General features: G+C 32.0%; 1 protein-coding gene across 4 annotated transcripts in view; it reads right to left on the reverse strand.

Annotated features, from left to right (window-relative positions):
* Positions 1–1028: 1028 nt before the first annotated feature.
* The window catches only part of Ints13 (integrator complex subunit 13), a 28325-nt gene continuing 6320 nt past the window's right edge, over positions 1029–23033 (reverse strand). For 2 of the 4 annotated variants that reach the window (XM_047549905.1, XM_047549906.1), the window contains exons 4-17: positions 20363–20565; positions 19897–19977; positions 17844–17934; positions 16687–16815; positions 15008–15092; positions 12164–12253; positions 11877–11966; positions 10515–10693; positions 9121–9291; positions 8689–8843; positions 8138–8368; positions 6527–6666; positions 2110–2245; positions 1029–1385 (exon numbers count right to left, since the gene is read on the reverse strand). In XM_047549905.1, coding sequence (XP_047405861.1) covers positions 1346–1385; positions 2110–2245; positions 6527–6666; positions 8138–8368; positions 8689–8843; positions 9121–9291; positions 10515–10693; positions 11877–11966; positions 12164–12253; positions 15008–15092; positions 16687–16815; positions 17844–17934; positions 19897–19977; positions 20363–20565 — 1821 coding nt within the window. In that variant the 3' untranslated portion in view covers positions 1029–1345. The remainder of the gene's footprint in view (positions 1386–2109; positions 2246–6526; positions 6667–8137; positions 8369–8688; positions 8844–9120; positions 9292–10514; positions 10694–11876; positions 11967–12163; positions 12254–15007; positions 15093–16686; positions 16816–17843; positions 17935–19896; positions 19978–20362; positions 20566–23033) is intronic. The other 2 variants (XM_047549908.1, XM_047549907.1) reach the window with 2 other exon arrangements.

Raw genomic sequence — 23033 nt, forward strand, 5'->3', positions numbered from 1 at the left:
AGAAACATCAAAGCAAATAACTCAATACCTTATAAAATGACCTCAAATAAAAAATTACAAACTGTTTTGCCCAGAAGTAAAGGTACATTAGTTCACTTGTCAGGATCAAGTGAAATTTTGAAGAACTCAAACAATTTGTGATGGTCCTCCAAAAGCAAGTGATGTAGTTTTCAGACTGAACTGATTCTTAATACATATATGTTGCATTAATGTCAATCAATCTATACATTAATAATTCTAGTAAGTTGTTTTGATGATTGTGTGTGTTCATATACTGAATCTGAATAATATTCAAATACTCTGGGGCTTTTTGGAATAAAATCTCATAGCATTTATGACTGCATATAATAGTCAAACATACCATGTGGTAAGAGGACTGAAAAAATTTTGCCTTAAAATTATAATTATAAAAATAAATGGGAAAAGAAGAAAAAAATTTTAAAGGTTTCAAAAAGTAAAAAATTAATTAAAATAAATGAACCAATAAAAATTTAATAAAATAAAATAAAAATATCATCTAACTAACTAAATAAATAAATGAGCTTTTAAGACAGCAGACTCTTAATACAACTGAAAGTGCCCCTATTCTCAATGGGATAACTTTGATTCCTACAATCATTAACTCCACACATAAGATTCCTGTATAGAAAAACAATATAGAAAGCCTTTCCCTTCTCTAGTAAAAAAATGACAAACCTAAAAATGGTGTTTCACACTGAAATAACATGTTTCTTATAACATGTTATAAGCTTCCAGATGAAGCAACACAGGATGAAGGCTTATAAAACATTTAATATAAACCATGACATTTCAGAAGAATGAAAAACCAAAACACACACACATAAATGCACAGCAACACAAAGGCAAAATAATTCAAAATAAACATTCTTATAAGCACCTGATATATGATGCAGAATAACAGTAAAGTTTTATATTAAATATTTCAAATCTTACCTAAACTCTAAAAACTCCTAAGTGTTGTCAGTCATTAAATGAATAATACCTTTTCTTAAAGTAACACTCCAATATTTTGCATTTCAGATATTTTAATAGTTTTATTTGGCAAAGAGAAGCCTAAGAATTTTTTTTAAAAACATTTCCAGAGGGAACACCTTTTACCGTAAAATAAACTTGTGTGAGTTGGAAGGACAAATCTCAAATGTATATTTTTGACATATGTGCCAATTTTACAATTAGTACAAAAAAGATAGTTGTTGAAATATTTAAAAATGTAAAAACCAGTCCAGACAACATAGCTATACAATCTTGCTGTAAAAGTACTTATATCAAATTCTTGTCCAAAATATTTTTGCAATATACTAAATTTAGTTCTTCAAGTCTCTCCTCACTGACGGCTAGCTTTTCCATTTTCTGCTGACTCCATCCTAAAGAAAAGAGAAGGGACAAAAATGAATTGTCAAATTAAAACATTAACTTTCCATATTTTTTCCACTTAATTATCTACCTTATAGATGGAAACTAAAATCTAATATATTCATAGAACAGAACGAGCACTTTAGGAAAGGATTAAAGTTAAGGATCTTCTAGTTAGTCCAACTTACTTATCTTGCAGATAGCTAAAAACTGAGCCTGGAGAGATTAAGTGACTTTCCCAAGTTTGAATTTCAAAGGCCACCAGATTTTTCCTATCACTCTAAGCAAAAATATGGGAAAAAAATCTCTACCATTCAGTCAAGGATTCATTTCCTTTTCTATTAACAATTCCTTTACCAATACATTTTAAGAGAATTTCTCCTTAAAAAATTGATTAAAATAATCCATATTTTTAATACTGTATTATTTTCAGATTGGAAAATACCTTCCCCTTGTTATTTTATGCAGATTCAGTATTGCATACTATGTGTTCTTTATAGTTTCCCCCTCTCTATGATGCTCACCAAGTACTGAAAAAAATAATGCTGTACTTTCAGGGTCATAAGCAATGTGAGAATGAGTACCAAGAATCAAACAATTTAATTTTTTTATTCCTTATAGGTAACATGTATCAATTCATCATAGTAGTGAAAAATTGCTGAACACAACAAACAGTGTTTAATAAGGCTATATAGGCAATTAACAAAACGGATTTCTAAAATAAATAACACAAACCCATTTTCCTCCTTAAGATGTTGATACAACTCAGCTCTGTTATTGACAGAGTTCAAACGTCCAGCAAATTCCTGATGTTTTCTGGAATTGGCAGTATTGATTCTATTACTCCACAAGGATAATAAGGACACTGGCCCTGGTATTATATTAGAAAAGACAGAAAAAAGGTAAGAAAATGTTATTTAATACTTCAAAATTTACAAATTTAATAAACTTGCCTATAATTCTATAGTTCATTTTAGACAATTAAGGCAACAGCACCTTTATCATGTTCTAAAATTTATGTTTTAGAATCCCCAAGAGTACTAGCTAGTTCAGTGATTGCTGGAAGAACTCAAGTGTCTAAAGGTGGATTTATTAGTCATGACTAAGAATTATTACAGCAACAGAGTAAGGATATATAGCCAGATCAATAAGGAGGAAAAACAAATTAAGCACAAATTACAGGAATCCATTTCCAGATCCATGCTTTCTGCCTCCAGAGAAAAATTTAACCACATGTGTGTAACATTTCTCCCAGTAAAGCCTGTTTAAGACCAGAGTTCAGGGTTTTACTAGGGGCTGATTATGTAAGCATTCTCTGCCTAGCCATAACCACCAAAATGCTAGACTTCCAGAAGGAAAGTTGGTGTTAAGTTCAAAAGTAAGGAAAAATTACTTCATCATCTAGGGATATTTCAAAAGCCAAGTCAAGGGCCAGACTTATAAGCAAGCTTTTCTAATAAGCATAGCCTCAGATCTGCTGTGTTAACTCTTTCCTGCATAATATAAGACAAAAGAACTACAATGGCCAAAACAATTCTGAAAAAGAAAAGAAAAAATAATGTAGAGGACTTTTTACAATATGACTTCAAAACTTAGGTTGTAGTCATTATGACAGCGCTGATTGGTGAAAGATGACACAGGACCAACACAATATAAGAGAATACAGAAACAGATCCCACATAGTCAATTAATTTCTGATAAACACACAAAGACAACTCAATGAAGGACAGTCTTTTCAACAAACACTACTGGAACAATTAAAACCCTACACACACACACACACACACACACACACACAAGAATATTGAAGCCAGGCACACAACTGTGATCCCAGTTGCTTGGGAGACTTGAGGTAGGAAGATTCCAAATTTGAGGACAGTTTGAGCTATTTAGTGAGACTATGTCTCAATATAATAAACAAAAAGGGGTAGAGTGGTAGAATACGACTGGGGTTCAATTCCCAGTACCACAAAAGAAGAGAGGAAAAAAAGAAAGTCTGAGTGTATAGCTCAGTAAGAGTACTTGGCTAGCATGTATGAGGCCCTGAGTTCAATTCCTGGTACTACAAAAAAAAAAAAAAAAAAAAAAAAATCAAAAAGAATACTGATCCACATTTTGCACCTTACACAAAAAGAACTCAAAATGGATCATGGCTTAAATGTAAAATGTAAATTACAGAACTCCTATGAGTTAGATTTTTTTACATGTAACACCAAAAGCATCATAAAAACAAAAATTGATAATATTAAGACTTCAATAAATTAGAAACTAATGTTTTGCAAAATTCATCATTAATAGGACAAGTCAGACACTGGGAGAAAATATTTGCAAGTCACATATCCAACAAAGGAATGAATAAAGAACTCTCGAAATTCAACCATAAGAAAACAACCAACCAAATTTAAAAATGGACAATTTGAAAGGACCTTTCACCAAAATAAACATACAGATGGCAAATAAGCAAATGAAAAGAGGCTTGTCATCATTAGTCACATAAGAATGTAAACTAAAACAATGATGAATTACCCACTACATACTTATTAGAACATCTAAAACAACAATAAATAACCCTAACAAGAATAGCAAGTGCTGACAAGGATTCAGAATAACCAGAATTCTACAATGCTGGTGGAGACACAACTACTTTTGAAAAACAATGTGGCAGTTCCTTATAAAGTTAGTTACATACTTTAAAAATAAATGGAATAAAAAGAGCACACTAGTGATATAAACACAAAACACAGATGAATCTCAAATGCATTATGCCATGTGAAAGAAGCAAATGTCAAAAGGCAGAATAGTATTCGATTCATTTATAAAACATTCTGAAAAAGATACAGTCACATATCAGTGGTTACCAGGGACTGAGGACAGTCATTGACAGTGTGTGCTGACTACAAAGGGGCAGTGCAGGAGAATCTTAGGGGTGGACTCTTCTACAAGTAGATTCAATGTCTAAACTCACAGAATCTCAGACCAGAGAGTCACCGCATATAAATTTTTAAAAAGTAAATTAAAAAATAAAATTATTTTATTTTTCTTATTACTAAATTAATACATATTCATTAGCATTTAGAATACAATAAAACACATAAAGGAGCAAATAAAAATCATCCATAATACCACTAATCTAACAACTAAGTATTTTGGACTTAAATTCAATGTCTATCAACAAAATGACATTGTTTTTTCTGTTACTGAATCATACAAAGAAAGCTGAATACATTTGCACCCAATCTAGAGGGCACATTTTAGAATAGTACAATCTTAAGAGCAACGTTTAGAGCAGGCACAAAATTGGGGAGGACAAGGAAGTAATTTTCCAAAGCAGATGAAACAGTTTTGATAAAAAACCCATATAAGTGGCTGATCAAAAGAGACATACGATTTAGGTGGTAAAACAGAATATCAGTCTAAATGGAAAGTTTCATGGGCAAACAGATTTGCAATCAAATTGCTTCTTATATGGTCCACTCTACAATGTTTCCAGGGTAAAAAGCATCATTTAATTTCCAATTAACTTAATGACAGCTGATAATGCACCTAAGTGACAAACTAGTATATAGGTGAATGAAAACTTTTTAAACAAAACTGAAATCACAGTATACATGGATTTACAGCCTACTTTGGACCCCCTAAACTTATTACATATTCATTCATTTACTCATTCATTTAACACATAACTCAGGATAAGTGGGCCTGTGTTGGTTGATAATATAAGAGTAAATTAAAAACAACCCTGCTCTGAAAATATTTCAGTCTAGCAGGAGTGAGATGTTAAGAAGCAATGTCAAGGGGCTGGGGTTGTAGCTCTGCAGTGGAGTGCTTGCCTCATTTGGTGGGGCACCAGGTTCAATCCTCAGCACCACATAAAAATAAATAAATTAAATAAAGGTATTGTGTTCATCTACAACAAAAAATATTTTAAAAAGAAGAAGAAGAAGAAGAAGAAGAAGAAGAAGCAGCAGCAGCAATATCAATACAGTACTCTTAAGAGCTACCACAGCAGCAATTCTAGGACACAATGAAAACACACAGAAGCAGCACCTGACTTAATTGTGAAAGGAAGTTAGGGAATTCTTTCTTAAAAAAAGGGGTCATTTAAGTTGAAGCCTGAATGATTAAGAGGGAAGAGTAGGCCTGTGTGACAATAATTATTCTTGGGCATACTTTTATGTAGTCATTTTTTACTAATATGTGTTTTGGCTATTTCTGATCTGTCAGTACGAATACTGACAGTACGAATTTTTTAGAGTACTATTTTCCAACCTATACTGTTAAGAGTAAACCTAAATTTCTCATTCTAATCAACAATGGCATATTTGGGCACATAAGAAGTAAGACAATTCATCAATAGACATTTATTTAAGTCCTACTATTTTCAACATACTCTGGCAAATGTCTGAAAGGCAAATATGGCCAGATCACCTTAAGGGTGACCTCAAATTCTGATTTCGAGGGAGCTAGTAAACCAAAGAACATAACACATAACATAAAATATGTATACTATGACTCAAGAATATATAAGGCAAACAAGCTTACCTACTACCTAGGCTGAGCTGCGAGTTATGGTAATATGGTCAGCCCTGAAGTCTTTATGGCTTTAGAAGAGGCACAGTAGCAAGATATCAGCCTGATGATGGCATACCACTTTCCATATATCCTAAAAGGACTCAACCTAGTTTACCCTCAAAATCACTAAAACCTAGAATTATTTCAGGAGCTCTCAATTCCAAATCATACCTTTAATGCCTACATGAGGAAATTAAACTTCTCAGCCTATAAGTAAGAGAGAATTTAGGGAAAAGAGTCTGTCTTCAGTAATCTAGTACTTAGGATAGTATCAGAATACTTAGAATTTCAAGTTTACAGACTCAGAATTTCTTACAGCACAGACTTTATAGTAAAATTGCTAACTTTCCAAAGGCTTCACATTAATGGAGAAAAAAAACAGGACTTTTTTTTTTTTTTTTTTTAAATGACTGACAAATATATTTACTACCTATATCTTTCAAAGCTATAAACAGAGAATCTCCTGAACAAAATTCAGCAATAGTTAGGAGCTCTTCCCCAAAGACACAACAAAATTAAATGTCACTGTACAAAATTAAATTAGAAAAATTTTTACATAGTTACCATGGTTATACCTTACCTTTTGATTTTTCCACCTGTGGAGTTTCATCCATTTCAATAAGGGGCTTTTTGTTTGGAGGTTCTGGGGAATCAGGTGAATCTTTTATAATCTCAGCTTCAGCCAACTCTTCTTTTCCACGTTCTAAGATTCCTTTCAATCTTTTAGAGGGACAAAAAATGAAATATAGTTAAATCTTAAAAAGTCTACAAATAGTTCAATAATTAAACCATCTTTGCATATCATTCTTTATAAAAGATAGCTGATCTCACAAAATAAACCCAGGGGCTAATCAGAAACTTCAATCTAAAACCAGGGAAGGAAACAAACACAAATCCCTTTCCTTCATAATAAAAACGCAGTAATTCAGGAATTGGCTGTAAAACAGGAAAAACTAGAGGAAAACTTAAGAAGATAACATTAAAAAGGTGATAAGTAATGTTATCTTCAGAAGATACCTCATAATTTTAAAGATGTGGACAAAATTCTACTCCAAATTATAATTAAGATTAAGACGTTTACTATCACTTGTTCTATAAGCTATGTACTATGGAAATGAAGTTTTCACAGTTAGGAACTTAACTTCAAGCTTTTATTGAGTTTCATCAAGGAACAAAAACTCTTTTTCAAAATATACAGAGGTATATTTGAAGGTCAGTTGGAATGGAATAAGTTCTTTTTTTCTCTTCACATAGTGAGCCAATTTTGTTTCAAAAGCTCAGTAGCCCTAAGGAAAAGTCTAAAGTCAAAGAGAATAAAAATGTTCTACCTATTTATGGATGAAATGATATGATTTCCAGAATTAGCTTCAAAATATTCCTATGAGGGGGGTGGTGAGGGTAGTGGATGTGAATATATATATACATATGAACTAAGATCTGCCATAAATTAATAATTGTTGAAGGTAGATCATGATTATTTATTTTGTTCTACTGTTGTTTATGTTTGAAATTTTCCATAATAAAAGGTTTTGTTTTTAAGGAACTTTCTAATTATAATGTCATTATAACATTTATCTAGTTGATTGCCTGATTTTATGTCAATGTAATAGAAGATGTAGCCAGCTGATATTTTAACTTATAGATTGTTATTATGTTTTTCCATATTTAACCTTGACATCACTATATAAATCACAAACTAAGGGAAAAGAGCATACTATTAAAGAATGTTTTCGAATAAGAACTGTATGCTCTTCTATGCTCCTAAGGGTATCCTGTGTCTAATTTTACAAGCACTTCCCATTTTCCTGTCATCACTGACTTGCTTGCCTGACTTTACCATAATATTGCATGTTCTTCCAGGGCAGAGATCTTGTGCCAAATACCTGGCACATCACAGGAGTTAAGTATTTTGAAACTGAAGAATAAAATTGTTTTTGAAATTCTTAACACATAAAGCATGTACTGATAACAAAAATGTGTTATGACTCTCAGAAGCTAATTAGGAAAAATTACACTATATTTGCCAACAGTAAACACATACATTTTTAAATCCAAGAAAGATCTGGAGTTAAGAATGATAAAATTAGTTATAAAATGAATAAACACATATTAAATGAAATTTGAAAGTGCTATACACAGAATGTGATATAACAAAAGGTATCCTAGGGCTTTATTAATGCTAAGAAATCACCTCTCCGAATCTTGCCATGGTTTCTCCTGTTCATAATCTTTCACTGCTTTCTCTGATTTGTCCTCTTTGTCCTCCCTCTTTCTTCCTCGTTTTTTTCGTTCTTCTTCTTCTGGGGGCTTGCTCCTACATGCCATCAGACATTCCAAAACTCTTTGATGTTTCTCTGAGTTGTTGATATGGGCTCTGACCAGGGTTTCTAATTCATTCCACATGATACGGTATTGTTCGTCTCTGTGGGAAAGATTTAAAACAACATTCTCAGAAATGCTCTTTAAATATTTATTTATCATTAATACTGAATTATTACTTGCTACTGATAAAGTAAAAGGAAATAAATATGGATTTTTTTCCCCCTCATATCCAGTAGCCAGTGGTGGAATTCTAAGTTACAACATATCTATGTCTGCTATTCTATACCACATCTCCCTCATTAGGTACATGTGTATATATACACACCCTCAAATATAATTTACATGTAGAATAAGTTATATTAAGAAACATTGTGTGTCAAGTAAATGTGATACATAAGCAAAATAAGGAAAAAAAACTACCTTTTAGGGCCCTTTCCTCTTGTACCAACTGTGGAAATAGGTAGAGGATCATTTTTTCTTTCCATATCAACTAAGTTGTATATTGTTTTTTGACAGTTTAACACATCTTCTTCTGTCAAAGATTCTTTCACAATAACACTGGCTAATGGAACTACCTGTTAGATTATTTTTTAAAAGAAAAAAGAAAATCTGTCTTGAAAAACAAATATCAAAGCATCTAGGCGAACTTGATTTTAAAACTGACTTTAAAGATTACCATGGTGAGAGAATCCATAACTACTACTTAAATTCTCAATTACTAATTCTTTAACTGGAGCAAACTCATATTGTATTCTTTGCTTGAGAAAAGGTATAAATTACAAGTTTTCTAATTTGTTTCTACAAAGAATATATAACTAATCTAGAAGAAAAGTGAAACTATTTCACACTTACCGCTTGCATGTTGAAAATGGTGGTTTGTGAAATAATCATAGGCCAGTAACGGGTGTGTTTTTCTAACTGATCTTTTGCTCGTTCCAAAGGGATCTCAAGACTTCCATCGATTTTATATCTGGGGTCTAGAAAAGGAGTTAATCTGTTTTCCCTCATAAATTCACCAAAATCCTAATGATAACCAAATAAGATACAATTAGAAACTATTTCTACTGTTTCAGTATGGATTACACGTAATAGTCTCTTTCCCTGATGTCTTCTCTCCTGTGATTTGCAACAAAACATTTTCTCTAACAGCTGTCCCCCAACCTCACTACTTTTTTCAAACTTGAAACCTATTAGCCTTCATACAAGGGAAATTTTTTTTTTTTTTTTTTTTGAGGTACTGGGGATCGAACTCAGGGCCTTGTGCTTGCAAGGCAAGCACTCTATCAACTGAGCTATCTCCCCAGCCCCCATACAAGGGAAATAAAGAAAGCCTCAACATAAATGCATTCATGCTATTTTTCCCTCTTTAAAAAACCAGGAACATTCATTTTATTTCACTCCTATAATTTAACTCTTTTCTATTATATAAAAGAATGAGTTATTTACATTAGAAGACCAATTTGCTTCCTTAAAAACAACCTTGACATAACATCATAATGTTAACAGTGGATACTGTTAAACAATGAAATTATAGGTAATTTACATTTTTTTGCTTTTTTAGATATCTGCATGCTCTATATTTTCCACAATGAATACTGATGAGCTTTCTCTTTATTACAAAAAAAAAAAAAAAGAAAGAAAGAAAAGAAAGGCCTAGTCAAAAACAATTACTTAAAGTATATAACACTCTGGTTTAAAAAGTATATTTGTACACATACAACACAGTTAATTTTTACAACCACCTCAAAAAGCAGACAGTCATGAAATATCAAATATGAAAATGGGAGAGGAAGAATGAAACAATCAGAATCAAAATGACAGGAATTCTAGCAAAAATACAATTTCTTTGTGTGTTCCTCCCAATAATATAAATAAATAATTAATGTTATTTCAAGTGGTAGCAATACAAATACTCAAAGATTTGTTTACCATTTAAATTACTAGAAATTATATTTCATGTAAAGTATTAGTTTAGATGAATTTTCCTTCTCTGTAATTCCAACATGTTAGTACAATCCAAATACTTCCAAGTACAATCCAGATACTCCTCACTGAATACATGATATGGAAGACTACATACTGATAAGCAGATCTTTTGATCAAGTATTGAAGAAAGCTCATCTATTTAAAATAACAAATCAACTTCTTCCAAACTCTTTATTTCACAGATCTCAGCATATTACAGGAACTCAATAACTACTTGCTAACTGATGATAGACTCAACATAAAATTTATTAAAGTCTTACTGTAATCCGGTAGTCTGTAACTCTCCCTCCACATCCTTCGCTAATTGAAGGTGGATCCTCTAGAATGGATCGAGAACTGCTGAGGACATGCAAAAAAATCTCTCCTCCATGGCTACTAAGCATATGACTAATGACTTTGGAACCCGACTTTCGTGGTTGTTCCAACAAAACAGAACGACCTGTCAAAAGCAAGAACCCTATCAGTAACACAATTCAAATTAGATTTATTTATTCCCTTGAGATTTATGTCGAGATTTTTAAATTTTATTTACTGATTCCCATATTTTAACCAGCACTGCTAATTTAGTATATCTACATTTTAATAACTAAAAATCTGAATTCTAGCCTTAGTTTATTCTCAGATACTACAAACTTACACAGAAATTTGCAATTTTCCAAAACAAGTATAATGGTTTCTGGTACAACCAATTTTAAGTTCACGTACAATTTTTCTACTGGACATTTAAAGAGAAAACTAAGACAACTGCTAGATAATCCTCAGATTATTAATTCTATAAAATATTTGGGGAGAAGACCCAGTATCAATTCACCTTTTATAATACCTCCTATCAGTTCTATTATCATAACTACTTGCTACTTCTTATGTCCAAACATTGTTACATCTGTACTTTACACTGTGATAATTAAAGTTGTGCTTAACATAACAATGAGATTAACCTTATAGTAAAGACAGATTGACTTTTTAGATCAATGGTTCCAAAAATCTAGCTGATCATATGAAGAGCTTTTAAAATCTAGATTTAGAAGACAGAATCTGATAATTTAGACTTATAATTTTTTTTTCATATAAGGAAACCACAAATATAAGGACATAAGTAAGAATCATATGGTGTAATATTAAAATACAGTAATTATATATAAAGTATTTCAAGAGAAATAAGTCCATGTATACTTTGTAATTTAAAATTCAGTGGGCCAGGGCTGGGGATGTAGTACAGTGCTAGAGTGCTCACCTAGCGTTTGTGAGGCCCTGGGTTCAACCCCAGCTGGGGAGAAAAAAAAAAAAAATCAAAGGGCCAACCTATAACGGTCTATATTATTCTAGATTCTGAAAAAGAAAAGAAAGTTAAGACACTAGAGGCCAAATTTTTAAAAATAAGAATGCTTAAAAATATGTTAAATAAAACTCACTTAGATACAATAGTCTGAAAGACATAAAATCATTTTATTTTTTTAAACCTTAGTGAAACTGTGAAAGGCTATTTCCAATTTATAAATTTAGAACAGTTTTGGCAAACATATGGTTAGACTATATTGAAACAAACAGCTTTCCAGAACTTTTATTACTAATGATTTCACTTATAATAATCTCAGTCAAAACCATTAAAGGATGAGAGTTACCATTTAGAAGAAAATTAGTAAGGCAGGAAGAAGGTCTACTATTTACATCTACGGGTGAAATTCGATAAGCTCCAGTACAATAGTGTAATTCTGAAATAGAAGAAAACACTGATTTGAAAGAATATAAAGAAATATTCATTTCCACAATTAAAAGAAAAAAACTTGCTTTTTGAGTCCCTAAACCAATGAAAAACAAAAATTCAAGAAGAAATAAACCAATCTTTGTATACCACTTGTGCAATGTTTTTATTTGTTCTTTTCTCTTTCAATTATTTTTAAATACCTACCAATGTTATTTGTCCTTGGTGTGCACCACTTTAAAGTTATCGTTTCTTTAAACGGGCCTTCTCTACTGCTGCCACCTAAGTGGGTATCACCTTTAAAAATTTGTCAAGAAACATTAACATTACTAAATAAATCACAAACTTTAAATTGTTTGAACAAGATTTTAAAATGAGTTTAAGCTTTGCAAGATACATGCTTCTGGAAAAACATCTTTTTTATAAAGTCCCCCAGAAAAATGCCAAGTATGGATATTACCTACAATTAAAAGTAATATGCAATTTCTCTCCAATTTTTCTTTAATTAATCATTTCAGGTCACTACAACTGAAAGTCAGTGGCAAAAATTTCAAGCATCTATAATAATTCCTCCTTACCCACATCATCATACAATAAAATAACATAGTTAAACACTCAAAGGCTTAAGGAACCTAAAATGCACAACTAATTATACCAAATCCTTCTAAGTTTATTAAAGACAAACTCAGTCAAGGGATCTACAAAGTAAATAGGTAAGAAGAAATAACAGTGAGCATTTTTGGCCTTAATGGAGTCTGTATTAATGTGCAGTAACATCTCTAACAGATGTAAATCAAATAATGAAAAACTGTAAAACTACAAAGTTGATAAAACTTTAAGAGGATGCATTTACATTATTAGTGCCTGTAATAGAGGTCTGACCTATTCTAAAACACAGCTGAGAGGTTCCTTGAGAAGTAAAGACTGGTATGAGTTCTAAAAGGATAGGTAGAAATTAACTAAAGAAATGGAGGGAAAAGTATTCAGGCAGAGAATAGCAAATGACACAATTCTGTGGCTGCAGAGAGCATGAAGATTATCAGGGATGCACAGATGAAACAGAGAGGAGTATGTTTTGAGATAAGAATACAAAGAAGGAAAGATCAGACAATGCAGAGCTTTGTAGGACATTGAAATAGTTCTGTCCCAAGGGCAACAGAAAAGCATTGGAGGGTTTTAAGCTAATGGGAACATGATCAGAATTTGCATTCTGAAAAATGATCTCACTGGAGGGTGAAAATATATACAGACGGATCATTTAGGAGACTTCTATGAGATGTTGGACAAGAAAACAATAGGCTTAATTAGGGAGATGGTAATAGTTGCAGAGATGCAGATGTGAAAATATTGGAGAGATACTTAGTGGATGAAATCAAGAAAATGTGATGATGAGACTGGGCATGGTGGCACATGCCTATAATCTCAGAAAGGCTAAGGCAGGAGGATCACAAGTTCGAGGACAACCTCAGCAATTAAGCAAGGATCTAAACAACTTGGTGATACCTTGCTTCAAAGTTAAAAAAAAATAGGAGGCAGGGGTGGGGGTGGGATGGGGATATGACTAAGGGGTTAGGCACCCCTGGGTTCAATCCCCAGCACCAAAATTTAAAAAAAAAAAAATGTGATGAATTAGATATGAAAAATTACCAATATCTCAAAGATGATTCTGAGATTTTTGCCTTATATAACTGCAAATATGACAGGGTCATTCACTATAAGAGGGAACACTAGAAGACCAGTTCAGTTATCAAAGCTCATTAATTGTTCTGGACATGCTGAGTTTTCAATGCCTCAGAGACATCTATAAGACACAATTATAAGATAGAAGGCAGACCTGGAGCTTAGGGGAGATATCTGGGTTAAACTGTAAGCCCACTATTCACCAAAACCCAGCTCTGTTGTCACCTCCTCAGTACAGCTTGACTAACTCTCAGAGATATAATTACAGCAGCCTCCTCTGTATTCCCAAGAATGCTCTAATCCCACTGCGATAAGAGCATTTTACACATGGTGCCTACATTTTTAACATGTACAACTACAAGTTAAGCTAACAACTATTTCAGATAAATATTTTGTACTACCAACAATTTAACATTTAAATAGTATTTTTAATATTCTTTCCAAGTTTTAAAAATAATCTTAAAAATTGACATCACCTTACGGGTTCTTAGCAATTTCCACAAATCATGTTTTTAAAAAGTTCTCTACATTCCTTTGTTAAACACTGATACATTCATGTTTTTTTTTTTTTTTCTGTTAGCCACTCACTCTAGATGAACTCCAAGATGGCTTAGACATGAACAAATGTTACAAATGGCTCACGATTATACTTCAGAATAGTTACAAACATGATCAAAATTTAATTTTCTGATAGTACAATCTATATAGAAAACATTTTAAAGATTTAACCAAATGTCAAAGCTTAACGGCTTTTAAAATGACCTTCAAATGTTAAATTTCATTGAATTAAAGGACTGGCTGGAGTATTGTAATTCATCTAATCCAGCATCTTTAATTTATAAGCATGCAAATCTAGAAACATATGGGACCTGCCAATTGGTGACAAAGCTCAAGTTCCCGTCTCCTAACTCCAGTCTTTTCCCTTAAACCATACCAATAGAGTTACAGAAGTCAGAGTTTTGGAGATGAGCTCTAATAATTTTTAAAAGGGAAAAAAAACTAATTTAAATTTCAAAATTTTTATCTAGGCAAGTTGTAAGTCTAATTCCTTTAGGCCTGCTTTTGTTCTTTCTCTTTGTTAAGGTCACCTGCCTATAGGAAAAAAACCACAACTACCATGAGTTTGAAAAATGTGTGCATTTGAGAAAGACAGTGATCTTTCTCAATATTTGCTCAATTAGCCTATTCTTTCCAAATGCAAGTTCTACAAAACATTAGTTCCATGGTCATTAATAAATAATATTGTCAAGTAAGTTTGGAGAGAGATGAACTAAAACCATTTGGGTTTCTTTATTGAAGAACTTTTCAGAGCTGTTTAGTATGCTTTCATAAGACAGATTTTACAAAACAATACTTTAAAATTTCTCTTACCACTTTTCAGGAAATCCACATGTGCATCTTTGTGATGAAGTAGCTCCACATCATAATTGGCAGATGTGTTAGCATGTTGTTCTTCCTTTAGGCAAAATTTAAAACATTTAAAATAATTTGGTTTTGCTTTCTAAATAAGGAAATTATTTATTTTGCTTTTTGTTTAAAGTGAGGTCAAATACATTCAACCATAATTTGCTAAAATAAATGGGACAGTCTGCCAGTAATTAAACTATTTAAAGATGCAATAATTTTCAACAGCACTATGAACTCTATTTAAAAACCACTGGCTAGGTAGGGTTGGAAATGTGGCTCAAGGGTAGAGTGTTTGCCTGGAACATGTGAAGCTGTGGTTTTGGACCCAGCACCACAAAAAAATTAAATAAATAAAATCAACAAGAAGAAAAAACCCCACTGGCTATATACATAGATAACAAAGAATTTAATGATTATCTTATATCAGCACATAGATGACTAATCCAGAAATCCAAAATTTTTCTATTCCAAATGTACTGTCTTATTGATACTTTTTATACCCAAATATAATGTAATTGAAATAATTTACATAAATCAAAAATAAAAGTGTTGAAAAGAGGAAATAGCATCTTTAAATACCTGCAGAGAATTAGACCAATTACATAAAATACCAAATACAAACTATAACAAGTTTAGCAACTTGATTTCATAGTAAATAGGAATTTCAACATTATCTATTTACCAAAAAAAGAGAAAGAATAGAGAATCACACCCAGTAGCACACTAATATCAAGTTCAACAAGTCATCTTATAGTAGTACTCCTATAACTCATAAAATTATACATATTAAAGTAGACTTATTACATTATTTTACTTCTTTATTGCTTTGGCATCCAAAAAGTTCTAAAAGATAAGATTAAAATTTCTGGAGAAGAATCAAGCCACGGCATAAGGAAGAAATTTAAAATGAAAGGATTATACTCATGCAATTTAGTGTTTATGATGTGGCAAAAAACTGAAACTGAACTTTTAGGATAGTGGTTACTTTAAATTTTAGACATAATCAATACAATTAAATTCAATTCTACTCAGTAACAATGCTTCTAAAGCTTCTATTGGCCAGATATTGTGCTGGCCTTAGCAACTTAATAATATAATGAAAATCACAGTAATAGATTCCTAATAAAATTCATTAGTAAAATTATAGGACTTATATCTATAGTTTTTCAGTTATACAGTAATAAACTAACTGAAAGCTATGAGTTGTTTTTTCCTAATTAGACCCGTTACCTATAAATACCTTTAATGCTAGGTGGCCAAGAATACAAATACAGAAAAAAAGATTCACTAAAAAACACAAAGTAAAATCTAATACCACAGCTGTCATGAAAAGAATCACAGAAAAATAATTTAAAACACTGATTATATTTTAATGAAAATAATGAGAACATAATTTGTTTATTAAATCTTGTATAACATGTTCTTATTAGAAATAAAAAATGTAGCATTTTGTTCTGTGATCCTTTCTTGTTGCTTTTCAATATTTACTGACCTGGTCAAAGACACTGAATGTGGGCTAGTAAAACAGAAAATATGATATGGGGAGAAAAAGTAAAGGTTCAATTAAAATAAATAATACATATCAAAGATGTTTTTAAAAAGCAAAGCAGAGTTTCCAAATTAGCAGAAAAAAGAATGCCTACCTTCATTGGAATATTTGTAATAGTAGTTGAAGCCAAGTCAAAATGTTGCTGTACTAAAATATTCAATTTGGTAGCAAGGTGCCGTCCTGCACGAACACTATGAACTTCACTGGTTAAAACTGGGGACAACTACAGAAAAATATGCAAGAAAAAGAACCCACAAAACATTAATTCATTGTAACCTAGTGTACTAAAGCCCATAAAAATTAAGTACTTTACTTTTTAAGAACTTGGGGGGAATGGGGAAAGCACATAAACTAACCATGACAGTTATTTTAGCAAATATACTCAATACAGCACTCATACTAAGGTATAAAACTATAAAACATACTAAGGTAATCCTGGCATAATTATATTAAAAATTACAAAATAAAAATTCCAGAATATAAGGACATACACTTTTAATATAACTACATAAACAGATATATTTGTATTTCTAAACACAGACCACTATGGAGAATAATGTGACATGAATTCATAATTCATTTAATAATCAACAGAACTGTCTTTTCCTTTGATATTTTTCAAATGTAATTAAAATGAAAAAGTAAAGGTTGGGAATTAAGTTTCCCCTATCCCCTGTCTAAGATGTAAAATTAGTTTCTTTGTCATCAGAGTGTATTTTATTTTTAGTTGTAGGTAAACACAATACCTTTGTTTTATTTATTTATTTATTTATTTTTATGTAGTGCTGAGGATCAAAACCCAATACCTCACACGTGTTAGGCAAGTGCTCTACCAGTGAGCTACAAACTCAGTCCATTAGAGTGTATTTTTATTAAAAAAAGAGAAAAAAGAAAAGTATATTGCTTTACTAATGAAAACAAGATTTTCATACAATAAAATGGTTACTGAATAACTGAAATTTCCTGAAGCACTTAGGAAGAATACAAATTGTGTATGGTTTTGCAATACATTTTTTAAATAAACCAATGTCAACAGGCAAACAAAACAGAAAATACTTATTTCCCCCCCAAAATACTTTAAAAACTATAATTTTAACAAACTAGACATTTGCATTACAGGTTTGCTTTGAGAAATTTAATTATTTTCTTGGCAGAAAATACTGGCATTGTGATCACTTTAATGCTAACCTTTCTCAGCATTCATTAATAAGAACTCACAGTGATCTTTTCATCTAATACTTTTATACCTACCTCTTTTTTAGGACGATCAGATACAAGGCTGTCTTCACCAACTGGGTAGGTATGAATCAAGACTAATTCACATTTTTGTATCTGCATGAGACTTAAAAGAGAAACTTTTCACTTAAAATATAAGAATATATACCAAGTAAAGCATTTGGGTAGGTAAACTACTACAACTTTACTATACCAAAACAAAATACTGCTAAATCAGACATTACTCTTAACACAAATGCTAAGTATTCAGAAAGACAGTGTATAATTGCTGTATTTAAATGCTTAATGATATTATCAATTTTATGTGCAAAAATAATTGTTTGAAGGATTAAAAATAAGCAGAATTCTTATAACCAACTATCACAGAGAAAATGAATACACTGTATATAATTTCCTTTGTCCTAATAATTTCTCTTAAAAACAAAATCAGGAAGAATTCATTATTTCCAAGAATACAAATTGGTAATGCTAAGAAATCTTCCCCAACTTAACAATGAAATTTCCAGACTCACAGAAAAGTACCATCTTCAATGAACAATCCTATATCTTACATTCTATTACATGTATTCACTGTTATACTTGCTACCTAAAACTTTATTGAACCATTTGTAATTAAGTTGCAAAGGACACTCCAAATATTTGAGCATTCTTCTCCTGGTAAGAATAATCCTACTCATAACAATACCACTAACCCCAGAAAATGTAATCACTCAATCCAAATTATAGTTCACATTACAATTGTCCTAAATATGTCTTTACTAGCTGTGATGTGACAAGAAATATATATTTGGTCTCTGCCCTGGAGTTCCTGGAACAGAGCTCCTAAAACCCTTATATATTCCTAAGACAAATGGGGTGTACTAACAATCTTTTACTCTAACATTTGATCTTTGATCTCAGTTTTCAACACAAAGTTCTTAAATCCTTTGGAATTTCCTGTGTTATATGAGTATTTTTTGTGCTAAGGAGGAAATTCTTGGTGGGCTCTTTGATAGCTCCTGGATGGTAAAGCTATCACCAGAAAGACCAAGCTATAATTAGAAGTTTAGAAGCTTTCAGCCCTACCTTACCATCCTCCAGGAAGGAAAGAATCATTGGAGATAAAGTAATCAATCAAGCCTATATGAAGGCATGCCTAAAATTCCCTGAAGCACAAGATTCAGAAAGCTTCTAGGCTGGTAAACACATCCACATGCTGAAAGGGTAGAACACCCCAACTCCATAGGGACAGGAGCTGCTGTACTAAGGACTCTTCCTATGTACCTCTTCACTTGGCTGCTTGTCTACAGCCATTATAATATCCTTTATAATGGGGCAACTTAAGTATCCTTCTGTTCTATAAGCCATCATAGGAAACCATTAGACATGAGGGAGTCATGGAATACCTGATTTCTACCCAAGCTGGACAGACACATGAGTAATCTAGGGACTTACTACTTGAGAACGGTGTCTGACAGAGTGGGTGTGTGTAGGTGGAGGACAATCTTGTGGGACAGCTCTTAATATGCAGGGTCTGGCAAAAACTCCAATAAGTTAAGTATCATATCTGAATTGCAGGGCACCCAACCTGTATGTAGAGAGATGGGGAATTTGTTGATGTGGGGAAAAAACCCAACACATTTAGTCACTCAGAAGTCATGGTATGAATGTGTGGGGGGGAAGTGTTTTCCTTTTCAACAGTTTTTTCTTTTTAAAAAATTCACACAATGCAATGAGCTGTTATGTTTTGATTTGGTACATACTGAGTAATGCTACCTACCATTTGCACATTTTACAAATACGTAACAGACTATGAGAATGAACCATCAAAACAAAAAAAGCATTACAAATTTAAGTACCATTCTATCCTTCTGATGACCTTTCCTGTGAGAAAAAGTAAATTTCTAAAGTGCAAGACAAATGGGAATAAAAGCTTCTACATTCTTAATAGTCATTACTTTTAATTTGTTGAGTTAGGACAGAATTCAAGGGAATACTACAAATCACATTAAATTTCTTGGAAATAATTATAATAAAATACACATAAGATGAAGTTGAAGACATTTATTTCTTTATAGATCATACTCACTGATCTGAATTTGCAGCAAGCTTGTTATGTTCATGAATTGTTTCCTGGACACAGTCTTCAAGCATTCGCACATGACTATCACTATGACATAAAAAAGACATGGCAAGCTTAAATAAATAAAAAGTAAAAAAAAAAATTAAAAATACTATCAACTAAAAAAGATACTACTATCCTGCATCATCTTGTATAAACACTTAAAATTACTTTAATAAGGATTGTCTTTAGTGTGCTCATTCACAATACCAAACAACTAGCTGAAAAACTAGTGGTAAAAAAAACAGTCTAACCAATTTATATGACAACACAGTTTTCACAAAGATGAGTCTTTATTTAGAACTTATTTAATTTTAAAGGGAAAGAAAAAAATTAAAAATCCACTTGCTGTGTGTTTAAATGTTTATGTAAAAACCATACTAGGAATGAAAATTCCCTCAGTGAAAGAATTACTATGATTAATACTCCACACCTTTTTGCATTAGTAATGCAGATTATTCGTCCTCTATTTCCAACACGTTCTGCATTCTCCATGAGTAAAGTACGAGCCTCATGTTGGTATTCAGTAATTTTGCAAAGGGTTTCCACTGCTGCAACAAGACCATGCAAAATACTGCAGCATTCTGGATCTGCCCGAGGATTAGGAGGCCCAACGGCAGCCAATGCTGCCATTAGCTAAGCAAAAGGAAAAACATTAGGTTGACAAAAAGTAGTCACAAGTTGGACAAAACAATCACAAGAATACTACACACCAATGTATCTTTAAAATATAGACATATACATTCTTAATAAAATACTAGCAAACCAAATCCATTAACACACAAAGAATTATTATATACCATGGTCAAGTAGTATTTATTTCAGGAACATAAAGTTGATTTTTTATCCAAAAATCAATTAATGTAAGACATTGTATCAATAGACTAAGAAACAAAAATCACATGATAATCTCCAAAAACAGAGAAAAAGCATTTCACATAATTCAAGACCCTTTCATGATTAAAACGAAACAAAAATAACAACAATAATCAATCAAACAAACAAAAAATATAGTATAAGAATAGAAAGGGAACTTCCTCAAAAAGAAGGGTACTTATGAAAAATCCAGATAACATCTTGCTTGATGGTGAAAGGTTGGGTATGTTTTCCTAATGGAACTTCCAAATAAGCATGTCCAGTCTCACCACTTTTATATATACACATAAGTTATTTTTAAACTTCATGAGAATTGCTTATTCATAAAAGGTATCCAAAAAAGAAAGAAAAGGTACTGTTTATAAAGTACCATATAAAGTTCCTGTTACATAGGAAAAACTCAATGCAAAATCAAAAGGGGATGGATACTATGCTCCTAATCCCTTAGAAATAGCAGCAGAAATAATCTTAACTTTTGGAGTCAGACACATATGAAGTGAAACTGACTCTGCGGTTTAACCTCTTATGGACCTTTCTCAAATCTGATAATAAAAATAATAACAGAACCTGTCCCACATTAATGTAGCATTTTTAAAACTTTAACCAACAAAAACAAGAACAAAACCCCTGAAGTCTGACACCATTTTTGTAACAAAATTTAAGCTGTATAGGATAGAGCTGTATGCTATAATAGAAAGAGCTTTGGACCTCCATATATATATATATATATATATATATTAAACAACCTCTGGCTGCTGTAGGACTCATCCTTTCACCTGTACAAGGAAAGAGCTGAAGTAAAGGACGCTTAAGATCCATCTAGTCCAAATATTCTGAAATCAGTCAACTTCATTTGTTACTCATGACTATTCCTAATAACTGGGAAATATGTGACACAGATAACCAAAGTTAAACATTAAATATGCTAACAGAGAGAAGACTAAACATAATTTATACAAAATGTCAATTCTCTTAAATCTTTAACACCAGTAATTTGCTAAAGTGTTGCCTTTACAACTGAACTTTCTTGCTCTGTTTACAATTTAAAAGCAATGCATGTGATATAATGTGCTTTTTTCTTGTGGGGGCAGGGGATTGAACTCAGGGGTACTCAACCACTAAGCCACATCCCCAATCCTATTTTGTATTTTATTAGAGACAGGGTCTCACTAAGTTGCTTATCACTTTTACTGAGGCTGGCTTTGAACTCGCAATCTTCCTGTCTTAGCCTCCTGAGCCGCTGGGATTACAGGTGTGAGTCACCACACCCGGCAAAGTAGTCCTTTTTATTTTTTTATTTTTTATTTTTTTTTGTGGTGCTGGGGATTGAACCCAGGACCTTATGCATGTGAGGCAAGCACTTTACCAGCTGAGCCACACATCCCCAGCCCAAAGTAGTACTTCTTTTATGATCAATCACTTATCAAATGCACATCTTTACTGCCCTGCAGTGGTACAGAAAAAAAGCCTATACAAACTTATACTTCTTTTTATTCACCCACAGCTAGAAAGACTTCAAGCTTCTTTCACAGTACTTCCAAGAGATTGTACAGGAGGAATTTGTGAAATCTTTAATATTATTTTTCCAAGTAATGAATGAATATTAAGAATATTCTGGTTGGGTACAGTGGAATATGCTTGTACTACTGAAGGTCGAGACAGGAGGAATGTAAATTCAAGGCCAGCCTGGGCAACTTAGCAAGACCCTCAAAATAAAATTATAAAAGGATTGGAGATATAGAGCACTTACTAAGCACACATAAACCAATCCCCAGTTACACCAAAAAAAAAAAAAAAAAAAAATTCTAAAGAGATAAAAATGCAAAGCCAAGCCAATACTATCCTACTCCTTGAGTTACTTATCTCTAAAGAATGTAAGGTTATATATATTTGATAATCACAAACATTATAAGATCAAATATAGTGATAAGCACATTTTCTTTAAAAGTATTCCGCTAAAACTCATCTTGAGTTAGTTTATTTCCATTGAAGAGCATACATTAACAGAAAAAAATTAGCATGAAATAATTCAAGGTGTATTCAATATATCATTAATCCCTATTTCTCATGTTGTTCATATTTATCAGTGAAGAATCTAGTAGTCTAAAGTCTTCCATCCAAATAACAATAGCAAAGAATACAATCTACCAGAAACTTAATATTCTTGGACAAATAAAGTTAACAAAACATAAACTTAATTAATTAAGCATGAGTTTATTTCTGCTCCC

Source organism: Sciurus carolinensis, chromosome 4 (assembly GCF_902686445.1).
Source record: "Sciurus carolinensis chromosome 4, mSciCar1.2, whole genome shotgun sequence".
Lineage (NCBI taxonomy): Eukaryota > Metazoa > Chordata > Mammalia > Rodentia > Sciuridae > Sciurus > Sciurus carolinensis.